Consider the following 18,655-nt stretch of genomic DNA (forward strand, 5'->3'; position numbering starts at 1 on the left):
GAAAGGCCTATATGTTTGTGTTTGTGTTGTATTCTTCATCATTCATAGCCTAGTAGGCTATCTCTTACTGTGTTTGTTTCGTATAAAGATTTGTGATTGTGGCTGTGATGTTTAATATCCTTTCAAACCATTGCATCGTTGTTTTAGTCAAGAGGATGTAGGCCTACAGTATTGTTTGGATTTCTTTCAATTAGCTGTAGTCACTCTGGTTTGTCCACAAATGTTCGCTGAACACAGAGTGGAAGCTGAAAATGAAAGGACCGGTGTAGCCTATGTGCTGGATACACGGTGAGTAATAGTTGAATCAAACACACTGCAGTGGGGTTTTTATTTACCACGACCGGGGGCGGAGTCACAGTCCAGTCACAGATGTAGGAGGGTTTTTTGCTGCGATCACACCTCGCCGGTGTCCATATATGGTTCCTGACGTCACGCGCCGGAGGTGCCATTCACATAAAACTGATCTGCCGGAATCCCCTTTCAGGACATGTACAGACGCGCACGGGACTCCTCGCTCACCCGTATCCGCAGTTCAGAAGTAATCCAGTTTAATTCTTTAGGCAATAATAACAACTCCGAGGAGTCAAAATGAAAATCTCCAGCATAGACTGCCGGCGTCTGAGGAAAATCATCAGGAAGGAGTGCGGGAGCTGCCTTATTGTGGATTGCAGACCTTATCTTTCATTCACGAACTCCAATATCAAAGGCTCTGTCAATGTAAATCTCAACTCAGTGGTGGTCCGGAGATCTCGAGGAGGGCTGGTTCCTCTGCAGTTTGTCATCCCGGATGAGAGATCCCTGCTTCGGCTTCGAGAGGGGAGCATATCGGCAATCATAGCTCTGGATGACCGGACGTCCCACTGGCAAAAACTGAAGATGGACAGTGTAGCACAAATAGTAATAAATACTCTTTCTCAACTAGCGAGTGGGGCAAAAGTCTGTTTCCTGAAAGGTGAGAGATTTGTTTTAATCCAGAAACTATCAATTTGCCTAGTTGTTGTTTCAAGAATAGATTATAATTGTAAGAAAGCCATTTAGGCTACAGTTTAAATATTAGCCTTTTGTTAAATAAATTAAACAGTTGTTTTGGGATAAACATTTAGTTAGTGTATGTCTCTGTAGTTCATGCACCACAAATGTAAAAGTAGTGGCCGAGACTATTCTTAATTAGGCCTAAATAAACTATTGTCCATTTTTCTGTCAGAGCTAAGCCTATTTCCTCGTCGGTCACTATATTTACTAGCTACTAACCCTGTAGGCCTAACCCATGTTTTTATATTTTATTTTACTTGTCCTTATAATCCAGAGAGGCCTATAGTTAAGACCTAGTCATGTTTCTCTTTTCATCCTTCTCGCCTGTGTTGTTGAGAGCAGCCTACATTTTTCTCTCACTTCTTGGAGAGACAAATGTCCTGCGTGCGTCAACGGAGCGGATGAGTCAGTGCGAGAGAAACGCAGGCAAATTGGTGGTGCAATGACTTCCACTGATAAAAGAAAAAAGAAAAAGTAATCCCATCGGAACATTAGGCTACTTTAGCTAAATAAAACCATCGGGTGTGTGATAATGTGTTGAAACACATCCATTTCCGTCTGTCACCTCTGCGTCCTCAGGATGTTGCCCTAAAAGGATTACCGGTCTTTCCACTGGCTCCTGTAATTAATTAGGCGCATATAATCAGGTTGTAAAGGTTATAATCCACTGCTAAGACATTTTTCATAAACGCTGCCATTTTTCAAGATGTGTAGCTCATGTGTTTGTTGGGGGTAGAGGCAGAATTATTTATTATAGTATGTGCTCATGTTTTTTTTAAACCCTTTTTCTCAGGCGGATACGAAAACTTCCACTCTCAATACCCTGATCTTTGCACTGAGGTGAAAACCATCGACCAGGGCGAAACTGAAACCGAGAAACGAGTCAGCAGCCTCAGCGAGAAGCTTTCTCACCGCAAACCAGATTACGATCAGGTATGGAAACACCCTTTACTAAACTTCCTAGGCCACAGAGGGCATACATCCTCTGCCAGTTGTATTTTTAACCTTATCCACAAAAAAAAAACACATTCAAGTCCTGAGAGACTTATATTTGGCATCAGTCCATCAATACATTTTCTCAACCAATGGTATTCTCTGACCTTCATGCTCCCCAGCCATCTCATATATTTGGCTCAAAAAGGGAGAGACCACTAAATGATGCCCAGCTGACAACAGGACACCCCATAGAGAAAAGCACTCTTTCATCTCTGACCTTTCTTCTATCTCCTCCACTGCCCAAATAGAAAGCATGTGGCTTCTTCACATCTCAAAGAACACTATATTGTGTTGACATATTGGGGGTTATTTAACTTAATGGTTTACATAATAGGGGACATCCATTAGTCCAGCTGCATGCATCCATGTGTGTTTTGTCTGCAGATGAACATAATGTTCTGCCCTGCAGCATGTTGGGCTGACAGGTGTTTGGATGTTGTGGCTTGGACTATTTTCTCAGGGGTGGATTATGGGTGAATTAAAGCAGATGAATCAAGATCTGGGGGTCTTGTAAGGCGTTGTATATTGTAGTTGCTACATGAACTCACATCTGTTTTTTTTTTCTCCTCCCTCTCCCTCTCAGGGTAAACCTGTAGAGATCCTGCCTTTCCTCTACCTCGGTAGTGCCTACCACGCCTCCAGACAGGACTATCTCAGCGACCTTCACATCACGGCCTTGCTCAATGTGTCGCGCAGGGACCTGCAGCCGGCAAAGGGTCACTATGACTACAAGTGGATCCCAGTGGAGGACAACAACATGGCTGACATCAGCTCCCACTTCCAGGAGGCCATAGATTTTATTGGTGAGTTGAACGGAATGAACGTTCTTTTATGGGGTGTAGCTCTTTAACTACTATTGATCAACAGGGGTTTGCACTCAAACGTTTGTGTCTGAATCTGTATTCTAAAAAGTCCCATGGCTCAATACTCTAAATCGTTTCATCACTCAAATTGGAAAGGGAAATAAATACTCCACCAAAATGGAGTCTTTTCCTGGAACATCAACTCCTTATATTTATAGTGCAACATCACCCTAAGGAGTCTCCTATACATAGGTGTGTTTATTTTTGAAATGCATCTTAAAATAAGTCTTTGTCGCTACCTCTCACCGGCTGCCATTCACAAGAAGGCTTTAAGAAACCAAGCTGTAATCAGTTTAACTTGATCGCCTGCCTTCAATCCCCAACCAGCATATCCAGCCAGCTTGCTTTCATTCAGGATTTGCTCACTTCCCCCGTCCCCGTCTAACCTCCCTGCCTCCCCCCGTCTTTACTTGAAAAAGACGAAATGCCGTCATCACCTTCCAGGCCTGATCTCGGTGGCTTACTCTGCCGGGTGTGGCCAGTCAGTGTGACAACTGGGTGAGCTGTCCGTGTTTAGTAATGGTGGGGTGGAGGAGGTTGGGGGCTGACTGACACTCACACACACACACACACACACACACACACACACACGCTTGCGCGCACACACACACACACACACACACACACACACACACACACGCTTGCGCGCACACACACACACACACACACACACACACAGTTGTTTATGATGGTTGGGTGGAAGACAAAAACCAGCTGACATAATGAGAAAGCATAGTTGTTGGTTGCTTGCAGGTGGGAATAATTGATGAACCTGAGGGCAGCCGGGCAGTGAATGTGTTACAGAGGAAGAGAGAGTGTGTGGGAGAGGAGAGGGTTGCTGAATAATAGCAGCAGCAGCAGCAGCAGCAGCAAAAGGTGTACATAATGTGCTGGTGGCTATTTATAGCCAGGCATAACTAAGGACAAAGCTCACCCACAAGCAGCTTGGCTGACCGAAATTGGGTGGCTATTGTTGGTATTGTGCATTGTTTGTGGATGCAGCGTACATTCAGGGTGTCTTTGTGTAAGCCCGTCTATTATTAAATAAGGCCGAAAATTGTTCTAGAGTCAGATTTAGCCTACATTTAGATAGGGCCACCAAAATTGATCAACCATGCCAAGTGATTAGAAACACGGTGCACACAAATAAACACCGAGCTGCAGCTAGGCCCCAAATGGAAATCAATCACCAATCAAAAACCCTTCTGATCTGGTGACTGGTCAGGAAGGAGATGATACATATTATTGACCCACTGCTGCCATCACTCCTTTTTTCACCCCACCATCCTCCACTCCAGATGGGAAGTTCATGATTCATTCATGTGGTTTATCGAGAAGCTGTCAGAAATCATTGTTGTTCCCCCCTGCCGTGGCTCTAAGGACCAGACAGAGTGTGTAGAGAGAGACACACACAAACGTCTAGGTGTCTGCAGTGGCTCCATGGAAGTGTGTGTAGGTCAGATCAAATTTACACACGAAACAGACAGAAGGAGACGTGTAGGTGTTTGCAGTAGTTCTAGAAATTAACAAAATCTTGAAATGTGTCGTGAGTGACACTTGACAGAAAGTAGATTTTTGTGTGGGCATTAGAACATACAGATGAGTGTGTAGGAGTGCTGCAGCTCTAAATTAGAACATAACTCAGAACTCAGTGGAGGAGAAAGAAAGTCTCATGTACAGCTGCACTCTGTGACTCAGACAAGCCTCACAAGTGTCTGAAACTGGTTTAAGATGTGTATCCCTACAAATGAAGTATACTGACAAGTCTATATTCCTGTTGGTCCATTACATCCTGCTGCTGCTGCTGCTGTATATATATGGGTGATTGAGAAAAAAAATAGATGGATGTGCAAAAAAGTGTTTGCATTAATTAGTGAGTGGGCATAAGAAGTAGGCAATGATTACACCGTTAAAATTATTAAATTGATTTTTCATTTGTTATAATTCACTGTTTAAAACACCCTGTTGATTAATTGGAACCTCTCCACAACATAACTTGACTTTAAAAAAAATATCAATTACAGACAGAAACAAAAAAAAAAAATAAAACATGAGAGCCTCTATTTTGAAATGAAAGAAAAAATGTTTTCTTTAATACTTAAACAAGATCATGATCACATAAAGAAAGAAAACGTGTGCCCCCATCTCACCACAGATCATTAACGTTGGCTTGTTCCATTCTTCTTGTCCTTCCAGATCACGTGAAGCAATCAGGGGGAAAGGTTCTGGTCCACTGCGAAGCAGGCATCTCCCGTTCACCAACCATCTGCTTGGCCTACATCATGAGGACGCAGCACCTGCGGCTGGATGCAGCCTTTGACATCATCAAGCAGCGCCGGGCAGTCATTTCACCCAACTTCAGTTTCATGGGTCAGCTGCTGCAGTTTGAGTCAGAGGTCCTCTCCATGGCCCCAGCTCATGCCGCCACACCTGAACCTGCCACACCCTGCACCCCGGAGTCCGCCTCCTTTTTTGCCAACGACTTCAACACCACCTTCAACACCAAAAACTTTGAGCCGTCTGTGTTCACCCTCCCTACCTCTTGCCTGCAGTCCCCGGTCCACCACCAGTTCAAACTGAGCCCAATAACGGCACTGCCTTAAAATGAACTGTGACTGCTTGTAGTCTTACTTGAAAAAATAAAGATTAATGCTCTCTGTGTGCCTGGTGTTGAAACCGGCAGTTAGACAGAAACAGTCAAGATCATAGTATTAGTCCATGGGACTCGAGGCCTATCAAAACAATAGGCTACAAACACTCGCTGTGCTGTTTTCCTGTCTTCAGAACTGCTATGATGAAAAAACACAGCACATTGATAAACTGCAATATACATGCCTTAGGTTGTTATTGTGATGTATGCCTATTCACAAATACAGTCAGGCATTTAAACCTAATTTATTTGAAAAATTACAGTTTTTTTCAATAATGTGGATGTTAATATGTGTTTAATAAATGTTTTCACCACATGATGAAGTTGTTGTCATGAAATCATTTTTTAGTGGTAGTTGATAGGTCTATAACTGAGAAGTCAAATGGGAGTCATTTAGGACTATTCCCTCAAACAACAAGACAAGACAAGACAACAATCAATGAGTGCGTTAACATGCGCATTCGTATCCTGTTCTTGAGCCTTATCCTGGTTTATATCTGATTTGCCATGTGATTTTTTACATGGAACATGAGAAACCTGGTTATTCATATCCCTGTATACAAAATCCTAACAGTATCCAGGTTTCTGATCATCTGTGTGCAGTTGTGTCTTGATTTCTCAACATTTCAGTGACTTCAGACACCTGGATAATAAAAAACAGACCTGTTTTCAGCTTTGTGACGATGCAGTTTCTAGCTAATCCAGGAGGGTCTTTGAATTGTTAATTCTTTTTTTATATTAAGTAGGCTAGTAGAATGTTATCAACCCATAAAGGAACATTTAATCAGTTCAACTTCAGTTTATCAGAAAAAATAAAAATCACCAAATTTATAAAAAAGTAAGTACAATAAGTTGCATAAAATGGATTACTGAATTACTGAAGTAGGCTAGGCCTACGTCGAGAGTAGCACGCAAACACTCAATACTACTTTAAGACATATCAATTACATTATACATTCTGACAGGACACAGGCCGAAATACAGCAGAAGAGGCAACAGTGACACCTGCAGTGACTGAGTTGGCCTTTATATCTTAAAATAAGCAGCATTGCTTATAATGGTCAGACTGCACGTCTAGATTCTTCATCATCAAGTGCAACCTACACACTTTTAATGAAAACGTGTGCACAAATGAGAAACAGTCACAGGTAAAAAAAAAAAAAATAATCTGTCGAAATTCCCATTTGAAGCAGAGTGACGTTCTGCTTTCTAAGGAAACATACAATATTTCGATTGGGGATTATCAATTAATCTTTGTCGAGACTGGTTTCTACTTGATCAGCGCTATCGACTCTTTCGGTCTTTGGCGCCTAGAAGACAGGCAGCTAGACTATACCAGCTTTACAAATAGGGAGGTAAGTAGATAACAAACGTGTCCAATCTGTAATTACGCACAAACACATACGACCAACGATTGAAGATACTTTATAAATAAATATGGTATTTTTCTATTTATAATTCCGTATAATTTGTTTTCACTACCAAACATCATTAGTATATGTTTATTGCTACAACCCTGTTTTCACATAATGGTATGATCCATTTTATCCCGCCCCCGCCGCCATTTTCCATGTTATTCTCTTCTGCCACACCAATTTTGAATGCATCAATTTCTAATAATTTGTTAAATTTGGGTTATTAAATTCCTGGCTTCTCCAGTTTAGTGAAGGGGGGGAGCTTATCTCCAAATTCAGACAAGGAGACGCCCTGTTTAGACAGCCATGTACATCAAACAGGTAAGCTAACGACACTTGCGTGTTGCCGACTCTCCCTGGCCTCTTAACGTTATTCCACTAGCTAGCTACATGGTTGTGCTCGATATACCGAGGGTTTGCACACAGTTTAACGTTAATTTGGTTGCAGAGATATGCAAAATCACACCAACGACGGCGATACATCAAATAGCTAGCTTGCTAATGCTAGCTATGGCTACCTGGATTAATCTAGCTATAGTTGGAATTGCCCGCCCCCCTTTCCCAGGATGCTAAGCTAACGCTACAAGGCTAAAACATTAGGTTAGCGGAGTGGTCGCTGTTCTATTAATCTTGCACGATACCACATAGCTAGCAGTCGATTTCATCATATGTTAACATGAGCGTTGATAGTTTTGTGGTTGTCTACCGTATGGTTTATCTTGTTAGCAAGCTTGCAAACCCATAGGCGTTTGAATGAGAACTGGCCCATACAGTAGCCGACAGGCAAGGCCCTGTTGGAAATCGTGCCCCGTTTATGATGCATTTGATGCTGCGCTGAGCACCAAAGTTATAACGTTGTAACATGTTGAGTCTAACTTATATCGGAAGTGCGAGGTAGCGTTAGTAATATTGCTGCATTCAGGAATAGTTCCTGGATTGCTACTGAAGTCACTTTACATAACTTTGTCTAGCTAACGTTACAGTATGTGGTTCATGTTAAATAGGTGGATGTTGTTTCTCACGGTGTTCTCTGGGTTCTTGTGCAGGTCATCATCCAGGGGTTCCGAAGTTACAGGGACCAAACTGTGGTAGACCCGTTTAGTCCAAAGCACAATGTCATCGGTGAGTAACATTATGTGCTCACCTCAACTTTCTTCTTGTACGATACTGCATTTTTTAATAATATATGTATGTTGGTGTAAGGGGATTTACTTTTGAATGAGGGCACTTGCATAAGTTCCTAGACAAAAATGGGTGTGCCAAAGACTTGTCTCATGTTGGTTGCTGTAGTGTATTTATGTCATCATTTTGTTATGTTTTTTTTTCTGTCTGTTACAGTTGGAAGAAATGGGTCAGGAAAAAGTAACTTTTTCTATGGTATGTCTGCCTTAATGAATTACACCATACAGCAGTCAAACATGTTTCCCTTCTGTGTAGCTATTTCTTGTTGTCTCAAACTGTGGCTCCGCTCTGCTTTTTTAGCCATCCAGTTTGTGCTCAGTGATGAGTTCAGCCACCTGCGACCTGAACAGCGCCTGGCCCTGCTCCATGTAAGTTCAGGCAATTGTCAGACACTTTACAGATCCCAGCTACTGTTTTTTGAAAATGGCTCTGTGACAGTGGTTTTGTAAAAATGTCTTGTTAGACATGCAAACGTCAAAAGCTTACTAATAAACAGTGGATTATTTTTCATAGGATTAGTTGCATTTCTGTTAAAATGTGAAGTATTGTAGAAGGTTGAAACACAATGGGGAAACAGCTTTTTACACACAAGGCTATTGATGAATGTAACCATTTAATATTATGTTTTTCCTTCCCTGTCGCTGTAGGAGGGAACTGGGCCTCGTGTCATTTCAGCTTTTGTGGAGATTATATTTGACAACTCTGACAACCGGCTGCCGGTAGGAATGACAATCATTTCATATTGATCTATTACTGTAATTGCAGGCACACTGATTGATTGACTGACTAACTTGATACTCTTGAAACCTTCCAGTAAGCCCTGTCGTCTCTGTCTACATGTGATACATACTTGGTTGTTTTAATTGTTTGAGACGGTATCAGCTAAAGCTAGAGGTGTAATGGCATGCCGTCTGGATTGGCCAATCTAAGCTTAAATGTGCATATCTTTGTACGTCCAGTTTTTTTCAGTTTGGCTGAAACACTGTACAACACTGCCACTGTTAAATTAACCACAGAATTTTAAAAACGCTTTTAAGATCAACTTAGCAACTTAACCCATTTTACACCTGCATTTGTACCAAGACTTTTAAAATGTACACCATACATGTAGCAAAGGTACCAGATATTGGCATCACTTTTAAAAGAACTTTTCACAACATCCTTAGTCCAGGCTACCAGTGGAAGTGGTAAATTATCACTATACTATTTTGAGTTCATATTGAACTGTCTCCCTAAATTGCTGACAACTGCTATGACCACTGATTGTAGTGACACTGCTTCCAGTACACACAGTGCTTATTATTCGGATGATGAAGGCCGGATGTTTGCGCCACTCTAGAAATCCAAAGATTGCCGCCTGGTAATACTGTGACATAACCAGATGTGTGTGAGACTCCTCTTGACCAGTGATAACTGTCTCTTCCAGATTGACAAAGAGGAAGTCTCCCTTCGCCGCGTCATTGGTGCAAAGAAGGACCAGTACTTCTTAGACAAGAAGATGGTGACGTAAGCATTGCTGTGGATGAACTGTCCATTTAATCGAAGAAAATAACAACTCCTGTGTAATCACTTGTTTGCGTCTGTGATTCTTGCAGTAAGAATGATGTCATGAACCTTCTGGAGAGTGCCGGCTTCTCCCGCAGTAACCCTTACTACATCGTCAAGCAGGGAAAGGTGAGGAAGGAGTGGGTGCCAACCTCACACTTGTTTAAGACATAATAGCTTATTTTTCAGTGTTGTGTAATGTATTGCAGTATTTAAGCAGGTCTGTAAAAAGTGTACCAACTGTACTTAGCTGAATATCTTGGCCAATATCAGCTGATTTAAGAGTTTTCTCTTAAATCAATCTGCTAAATTTAAATACAATTTTTAATCTTTAAAATCTTAGCACTACATTGATCAGCAGGATGTTCCATCTCACAAGTTATTTCAATGTTTAATGCAGATCAACCAAATGGCCACAGCACCCGACTCCCAGCGTCTGAAGCTGCTGAGAGAGGTGGCTGGGACACGGGTGTACGATGAGCGCAAAGAGGAGAGTATTTCTCTCATGAAGGAGACGGGTAAAAGCTTCCTATTATCACTGTCTCATAGACTGTCATGCTTTTACAATTCCTACTACACAGCATTAGTCACCATTAAATTATCACTTGTATCAAAAAGATTCCAGTCCCAGAAAATTCAACGTGTAGTTAATAGTCACATTTAAACAACAACAACAACATCATCATGAAGTGTGTGTTCCTCAGAGGGGAAGCGAGAGAAGATCAATGAGCTGTTGAAGTACATTGAGGAGCGGCTGCACACCCTGGAGGATGAGAAGGAGGAGCTGGCTCAGTACCAGAAGTGGGACAAGATGAGAAGAGCCCTGGAGTACACCATCTACAACCAAGAGCTGAATGAAACCCGTGCCAAACTTGATGAGGTAACAAACTCAAGAAAAACTAATTATGTACTGTGTGTGTATATACAGTAAAAGAACATGTTTTTTTTTATATTACATATACAAAAATACAGAATCTTAGTTTGGCTATGAATAGTTATCAGCATTTGTTTAAGATGGGTATAGAGCCATTTGACCAGTCACTGTTGTCACTGTGGCCTGTTATCCAAAGGATGAGTTTCCTCCTCTGTTGTGTACAGCCAGACTAACCAGACTTTTTTATTTTTTTTCCAGCTGTCCAGTAAGAGAGAGACCTGTGGAGACAAATCCAGACAGCTGCGTGATGCTCAACAAGATGCCAGAGACAAAGTAGAGGTAAAGTATTCCACCTTGCAGAAGAAGTGTTGATATCTTGGATTAGGTTGGGTGAGAATAAACATTGTAATTATCATCACAGCATTATCTCCAAAAAGGAGTCCAATATCTTGTGAATTATTCAAAATCATATGGTCCCATTTGTTAGTGAATGATAACATGGTCCCCCCCACCCCCCAAAGAGGTTTTAGCCAGCACCAAAGGAATATCACGAGCACCAAAACGTCTGATTTTCAGCAGCCAGCCTCCCTCTCATCCACAGCCACTACTGTATATACAGTGCTTAATTTGTAAAGTGGGAGGTCCCGGAGCGCAGGGGGGGATGGTGGATCCACGACTCAAAACGGGGGTTGGAGATAACAGAACAAAAAAAAAAAAAAAAACACCTAAACAACGCTATGTGTACATCAGGGCAATGCTTATTTTAATTTCAGAACATGCACTGCATCGGTGCGAAATGTAAAAAATAAAAATACACTGCAACAATCGTTTTCACAAGTAGCAATTATCCATCGGACTATTAAATTAACCAAAAAACCCACCGTGGTCTCCACATTCTTGATCGGCAGAAACTATTTGGGATCCGACTGGCCAGCATATTTGAAAAAGTTAAGCAAACTTTGTTGTCTTTTTGACATTTTTCCCCTGAGTGAAACGAGGCTAACAGCAATCTCAACCAGCGCTTGTGTCACTTGAAGTGCAGCGCCGCGCTGTTGAAGTGCCTCCCCTCCCTCCGTCCCTCTCCCCCCTCTGTCTTACCCTGAAAATTCACCTCAAAACGCATCGAAAATGCAAACACAAGATTTCTTTGGAACTTCAATGGGGAATAGAGACTAACGAGACAGATAACAACATTGAACACTACACAAACACTAATTTATTTTTTTCATTTAGGCGATTCATTTTTCATAGTGACACAGGAGGTGCCGGATCCAATAATAAAGGTTCCGGATCCAACGTCGGAGGTGCCAGAACATGTTCCGGCTCAAATTAAGCCCTGTGTATATACACATGCGGCTGGCGCTGATTTGACTGGATCTGAACGCTCCTGTACGGCGCTAATGGGATCTCCGTTTGCAGTCAGGCTGTACTGGACCCTCCTGGTGACCATGCTGCACCGGGGGACCGGCGGCGCAGCGAGAAACCACAGTTTTAACCACACTCATAACCTGTAAAAACGTTTCGTAGTAGCGTTAAACATTTTCCAGTGCATCAGAAAAATGAAAACCAAAGTTTTGAGTGCTTTAGCGGCATTGACCTGACTCCCTGAATAAGCTGCAGAGACGTGGTCTCGCTCCTCCTCTCTGCTGAGCCCCGTTCAAGTAGCAGCAGCAGCATGTTGAAACTGTATTTCACACACGGTTATGCTCTGATCATACTAATCAAATGAACTGGACTTTGTGGTCAGTTGTAGTCAGATGCAAAAGCCCCCTTCCCTTACTGCATTATATTTTAAATTTTGAATTGTTACCTGCCACCAGAATTTAGTGTTTTCCTTGACATAAATTAAGATGTTTTCACCATAAATTTGTGCCTGAAAATTTATAAGAATGCTGGAAATGAAGTCTTTGACGCTCAAAATTTCCTGAAGGGGACAAGACACCCGGCCCCTGCTTCATATGTGTGGGGGACACATATAAGGCCCATTCTGAGCCAGGAAAAACCCTGACTGTGACCTATTTTTAGCAAGATTTCACTTACTCATCATGCAAGCATGATTTGTGAATCAGTGTCACTATAGGAATTTTGTCAGGATGTGATTGTAGAGAGAGATGATAAATGATGCAGTGTTTCCCACAGGATTTTGTAAGACTGTGGTGGGTGGACCCCGGACCTCCTAGAGGGAAGGGAAGAAACCTTTGTACATTTTGAAGTTAAATGCATCATCTGGTGCACTTTGAGAGCAAAAGTAAGAGGCTAGTTCTATGAAGAACGTTGTACTCTTGAAGGTAGGTAATTGATGGGAAATACTGAATGATGTCACTCAACGTGAATCTATCCAATATCTTGGCTGCAAAACTTAAGGCATCAGAAATTAAATGTTTATATGTCCTATTCTAAGCAGTAGGGCTGCACGATATTTTGTTTCATCGTCTACATTGCGATGTGCACATGCGTGATGACATCGCAGGACATTACGACGTTGACGCTAAAACCTTTTTGCTGCTTGATAGAAAAGTAAACTTTCACCCCTTTTAAAGGTCGTGACACACCAACCACACGGTCGACCGTTAGCAGAAAAGGCAGTTGGACTGATTAGTCTCCCCAAATTGGTCAAAGAAGTGCCTCGGAACACACCAAAGTGATTAGACGTAATACGTCTCCATAACAGCAGGTGGCGCTAATCTGTATTGTCGCCCAAAAGAAATTAAAAACAGCAGCTGATTGGACGAACGCGTCACGTGGGTCTTGTTTCTCCGGAAATTCAAAGCCAGACTGTCATGGCGGCTTGTTCAGTATAAGATCTCATATTTTACTAAAATAGTTCACTGAAACTGAAAACGTTTTAAGCGAGAAATAGGCCATACAGTTGCTGAATCTGTCTTCATTTCAGATTGACAGAGGTCAGTTTAAAAGATTTTCGTCAGATTTTGAGAGACTCTAGTCATGCTCATCCCGCTCCTTGTTTCCGGGTTAGCACTCTACCAATCAGATTGGTCATTTGAGTAGAGATGCACCGATTACAACTTTCTAGGCCGATTCCGATTTTCTTTGAGTTAGGCCAGCCGATACCGATTTTAGCTGATTCCGATTTCATTTTTTCTAACCACTTTACAGCACACAAATATTTATTTTCTATCTTTTCTTTAATGGAACATTTTGCACAGAACATAGAAAAAATTTTGAACAGATAATGGATCACTATAAAATAGAACTATATAAAATTCACACACATCTAAAGTGCAATGTTAGAACCATTTCCTTCTTTTCACATCCAATATCCAACTAAAAAAATGTGATTTTGGTGTCGTCCCTCCACGCCCTACTCTTTCCTTGCAGATGTTGCATATTGCAAACTTGTTATCTTCTGCACACACGCTGAAGAATTTCCAGACAGCTGACATGTTGCAGGTTAATTCACGAGGTTCCCTACCGCGAGCGGGTACGCGCGACACACGGCGGAAAAGTTGAGAGGAAAAAGAGACTGTGCTGTCGCGTCTGTGTGCGCCCTTGAGAACTGTAACTCGTATAACTTATGTTGTCAGTTAATTGTAGCATTGACCGGCATGAAATCGGCATATGTCAGACTGACCTGCCAGTCATGGCCGAGCATGTGAAAACCGGGCAATTCCGGTCACCGGCCGGTCTATCGGTGCATCTCTACATTTGAGTCCGACTGCCGGCAGTGCCCGCCTTCCGATTCAACATGTGAAATCGGCCAAAATGAAGGCCGACGGATGACGGCACGGAACACACCGAACAGACTCGAGTCACTGACCTCACCAGACTGTCCGACGCCCGATTATCAGCTTGGTGTGTCTCGGGCTTAAGACAGTTAGCCATGCGAGCTACGTGTGTATGTGATGTAACGTTAGTCCGACTGGGTTTGTTATGGGAAGTGAGGCTCTCCGTGTGTAGAAAAGTACCGTAAGCGCCGCTGACACAGTGATGCACATGCTTTTCCATGGGTAGTGAAGCTACAGTAGTCAGTGTTTTATGTACGTTGCGAAAAAGAACTAAATCACCTAAATAATGCAATGTTATCACGACATCTCCCGGCCATTTTTCACCGCAGAAAGCTGCTACCAGCCAGGCTAACGCTAATATAGTTAGCCTAAAGAACCGGGCAGTCTGTCGCAACTAATGTTACGGTTCGGAGTTGCGACGCTGGAAATGTAACACTAATCTACAACAGAAGTCTGTTTCTGATCTAACGTAATTTACACTGATTTAAGTGTTTCTGGATACACCGTTTGTTGCTAGTGTGTGACATGCAGGCTCTGCATGCACAGCCAACCACCAATCACAATCAATTTTAATCAATTTATCAAACAAACAAGCAGGCCCCGCTAGTCGACCACAACCTGAAATTTAGAGGAAGCAACATGCACGCATTACTAATAGGGGTGTCCCGGTTCTCCAAATCCTCGATTCGATTAAATTTTCGATTCTAAGGTCACAGTTCGATTTGACTCTCGTTTTTTAAAGCACAGGTTGCTATGCCATTATTCAAAGATTTAATGCTCAAATGCAGCCTGTTATTACTACACTACTCAGGCTTATGCATTGCCAATGCCACCATAAGCATGTGATTGTTGTTACACGTTCTGTCCACTAGAGGGACTTCCAACATTAGCCTGGCCTTGAAAGGGACCTACGTCACAGCGCATTGCATTTCCGACATGCCGCTCTCTGTTTATATTAATTTTCCACCACGAGCACACAGCGACAAACACAATTAAACAGAGAACTCTGTAATGAAACAATTATCTAACAAGTGTATTGAAGCGGCTCTGTTGTAAAGGCTGACGGTGCTCGGTTAGCACATTGACATCATGTTAGAAAGCACAGCCGAAACGATCTGTCAAAAAATAAAGTAACAAAAGTGTTAGTCACGATGCTAACGGCATTGATAACTAAGCCAAACGGTGCTATCACTGCTATTTTAGTGATTTATAAGCAAACCTGTTTCTTGCAGATTGTCACTTTACTGAGATTATAGCTGCCATGTTAGTCGTGCTGCCAGTGGAAGAATATGGTAGCTTATATGGTAGCTTATATGGAGTTTGCAAACTGTGGCTTTTTTGTCGACGACGCGAACATTGTCAACATAACTCACTGGAAATCCAAAATACTTCCACACCGGCGACTTCAGTGAAAGAGGAGGGGGTGCAAGTTCTGTCGATGGGTCTCCTGCATCTGCAGTTGCCATGCTATCTTTTGACTGGCTGGAGCTAAGTTAGAGGAGGTTGACTTGCATCACTTCATCTTTTTTTCCGCTTGGCAAGCTGACCAGACGTGACATGGGGGCGTGGCAGCATCGACGATTCAATTTTTTTATTTGAAGGTCAAGATTGTGACTTAATTTCTGGTCGATTCGAAATCGTGATACCCTTAATTATTAATATCATTCACTTTAGCCTGGATTGATAGTATTACATGAATACAATGCTGTCATGTCAGTCAACCAGTGTAATTTCCCTCTCCAAAATCACTTCAGAAGAGTAGTCACAGTGCAGTTACTTGCTTTGGTGTTTGTAAAGCATTAAAGAATGGTTCACATTAGAAAAGTTCCTTTTTTTATTTTCTATGTAGATGCACTCCCCTACAAAAGTCTCCCCAGTAGTCGAGAATGATTTATTTCCAAATAGAGCTATTTATGTCATCTTGTAAAAATTACATTTCTTTTTTCATAAAAATATTGCAATGTCAGTTTTTTCCAATATCGTGCAGGCCTACTAAGCAGAACGTACACAATACGTAATTAATTTAACTTTACATTTTAATAGGTCTAATGTATCTAACTCTCCTGACAGTATGTGGCCTTTATAAATACATCTTAATCACTGAGGAGGAAGCAAGTTGTTGTATTTACACTCCTTTAAATCAGCCTTTTTATTTATTTTGGCTTCCTTTCTGTAGGAGACGGAGCGTGTTGTGCGAGAGCTGAAGTCTAAGATCTCTGCCATGAAGGAAGAGAGGGAGCAGCTATCGGCCGAGCGCCAGGAGCAGATCAAGCAGAGGACCAAGCTGGAGCTGAAGACCAAGGACCTGCAGGACGAGCTGGCAGGGAACAGCGAACAAAGGGTACGGAAGCCTCCCATCTGCGTCACTCTGCACACGTGATGCTGCACCAGCAACACTCCCCCCTCCCCCTTCCCCTGCACCAACGCTGTATGTAGAGAACGATGGTAGTGTTTTTCTCTTTTCACCCCTGTTATCAGTTGGAAAGAGGGGTTTTAATTACTTTTCCCTTTTAAGAATACTGCCCTCATAATCCTGTTGATTTTTTAAAAAAAATTCATTGATCAATTCTGCAGTCTATACGATGTTTAAAAAAAAACAGTACAATAAATCCTTATCAGCGAATGGCAGGAAAGGCCATTGGTTCATTTTACTTGTAAAACTTTAAATGTAAAAATATTGATTTACAAAATTGTCCTGATGAATTACCTGTTAAATTTACTTAAGCAGTTTGGTCTAATGTATAGAGTTGAACGTTTGCTGGTCCAATAGTTGGATGAATTGAGAACCAAAACAGAGGAAGTACCAGCCTGTGTATCAGACTCTTTGCCATCAGCTCCACTAGGCATCATTCCTGGCATTAGGTTGTGTGTACAGAGCTGGCATGAATCACTCTCCGTCTGGTCTTGTGTTCAGTGTATGTTTGTGTGAGTATGAAGACGATAATCATACATAACGGCTTTATTGGCTCTGTGTGTGACCCATGATGGGTCCCAGGTGGCATGCTGACTGTTGATTGGATTAAGCCCACCTGGCAGAACATCAGCCAAAATGTACTGGAGCAAAATGAAAAGCAAGGGAAGCAGAACTTCGTCACTAGCTGCTGATGGTTCAGATTTAAGATGGTGTTGATACGGAGGGGAAAGTATAGGTTTTCATGCCTGTGGGATGACAACCCTCCATCAGCATCCACACAGAAAAATCTGTCAAAATCAGTGGTCACTAGGCAGGTCTGCATTTTTATTTTTTTTCAAATCTAGATTAATTTATCAGAATGGGTTTACTCTACATAGGGTCTTTTTTCCTATTACTTCTCTGCCTCTGAATTTGCTGCATGTTTTTAATGTTGTAGGTTGGTTCCCTACTGACACCATCAGTTATAGTGATGGGAATTCATTACGGTGTTTTCTTTATGTTTACTATAAAGTAATACTTTAATTATACTTCAATAAATATACACATTGGGTATACACATTTGCAGAGTTTCCAGACTGCAAAGCATACATAAGTGAACCTCCAATTCCACACTCTGCCTTTTGTTTTCTGAATTCTTCTGAATATTGTGAATCTATAAATACACAGATGTATGGCATCTGTCCTCAACTTTTAAAAGGCAGGAGTTCATTTAGTATCTTAATCATAGTAATTATAATTACGTTCAAACTTAACTTCCAGAAACGCCTGCTGAAAGAGAGGACGAAGCTGCTGGAGAAAATCGAGGAGAAGCAGAAAGAGCTGCAGGAGACTGAACCCAAATTCAACATGGTGAAGGAAAAAGAGGAGCGCGGCATATCTAGGTAGGGATGACTCATTCTCAGCCATGACCCCTTGAGCAGCTGATGACCATGTATAGCTCGATGAGTCGGTCATCACATTTTGAATCCATTTGCATTGCAAGAGGGGGATGCTGTGTGAACTTGTGAATTAGTTTTGAAAAATGTAACTCCCTCTGTGGTTATGCCTCACTCCAGACTGGCCCAGGCTACACAGGAGAGGACAGACCTGTATGCCAAGCAGGGCCGTGGCAGCCAGTTCACCTCCAAGGAAGAGAGGGACAAGTGGATTAAGAAGGAGTTGAAGTCTCTGGACCAGGCCATCAATGATAAAAAGAGGCAGATCACAGCCATCCACAAAGACCTGGAGGACACTGAGACCAACAAGGAGAAGAACCTTGAGCAGTACAGTGTATGTTCTTTTTGTTTAAAGATAACAAAGTGATAACCTGTTTAGTTATTTTTCGAAATTACATCAGGTTGTAGTTAAGGGTTTTAATATTGATGATTAACTGAAGTTAATATACCTGTGGAACTTTAAATACTTTGTTTATTATTCATTTTAAATGCTACTGTATGAT

At 41.9% G+C, this 18,655-nt stretch overlaps 2 protein-coding genes across 2 annotated transcripts in view; both read left to right on the top strand.

Annotated features, from left to right (window-relative positions):
- Nucleotides 1-471: 471 nt before the first annotated feature.
- dusp5 (dual specificity phosphatase 5) lies at nucleotides 472-5,860 on the top strand. Its single transcript, XM_078278720.1, has 4 exons — nucleotides 472-952; nucleotides 1,826-1,965; nucleotides 2,612-2,831; nucleotides 5,088-5,860. Exons 1-4 carry the CDS (start codon nucleotides 589-591, stop codon nucleotides 5,492-5,494), a joined length of 1,131 nt encoding a protein of 376 aa, XP_078134846.1. The 5' UTR covers nucleotides 472-588; the 3' UTR covers nucleotides 5,495-5,860.
- A 1,235-nt stretch (nucleotides 5,861-7,095) lies between these two features.
- Nucleotides 7,096-18,655, top strand: part of smc3 (structural maintenance of chromosomes 3) — a 33,486-nt gene continuing 21,926 nt past the window's right edge. The window contains exons 1-13 of the mRNA XM_078278733.1: nucleotides 7,096-7,277; nucleotides 8,003-8,078; nucleotides 8,295-8,333; nucleotides 8,439-8,506; nucleotides 8,786-8,857; nucleotides 9,565-9,644; nucleotides 9,734-9,812; nucleotides 10,084-10,201; nucleotides 10,388-10,563; nucleotides 10,816-10,896; nucleotides 16,480-16,644; nucleotides 17,977-18,098; nucleotides 18,273-18,486. Of these exons, the coding sequence (XP_078134859.1) occupies nucleotides 7,263-7,277; nucleotides 8,003-8,078; nucleotides 8,295-8,333; nucleotides 8,439-8,506; nucleotides 8,786-8,857; nucleotides 9,565-9,644; nucleotides 9,734-9,812; nucleotides 10,084-10,201; nucleotides 10,388-10,563; nucleotides 10,816-10,896; nucleotides 16,480-16,644; nucleotides 17,977-18,098; nucleotides 18,273-18,486 (1,305 nt within the window). The 5' untranslated portion in view covers nucleotides 7,096-7,262. The remainder of the gene's footprint in view (nucleotides 7,278-8,002; nucleotides 8,079-8,294; nucleotides 8,334-8,438; nucleotides 8,507-8,785; nucleotides 8,858-9,564; nucleotides 9,645-9,733; nucleotides 9,813-10,083; nucleotides 10,202-10,387; nucleotides 10,564-10,815; nucleotides 10,897-16,479; nucleotides 16,645-17,976; nucleotides 18,099-18,272; nucleotides 18,487-18,655) is intronic.

The sequence above is a fragment of the Sander vitreus genome, chromosome 2, assembly GCF_031162955.1.
Source record: "Sander vitreus isolate 19-12246 chromosome 2, sanVit1, whole genome shotgun sequence".
NCBI classification, from domain to species: Eukaryota; Metazoa; Chordata; class Actinopteri; order Perciformes; family Percidae; genus Sander; species Sander vitreus.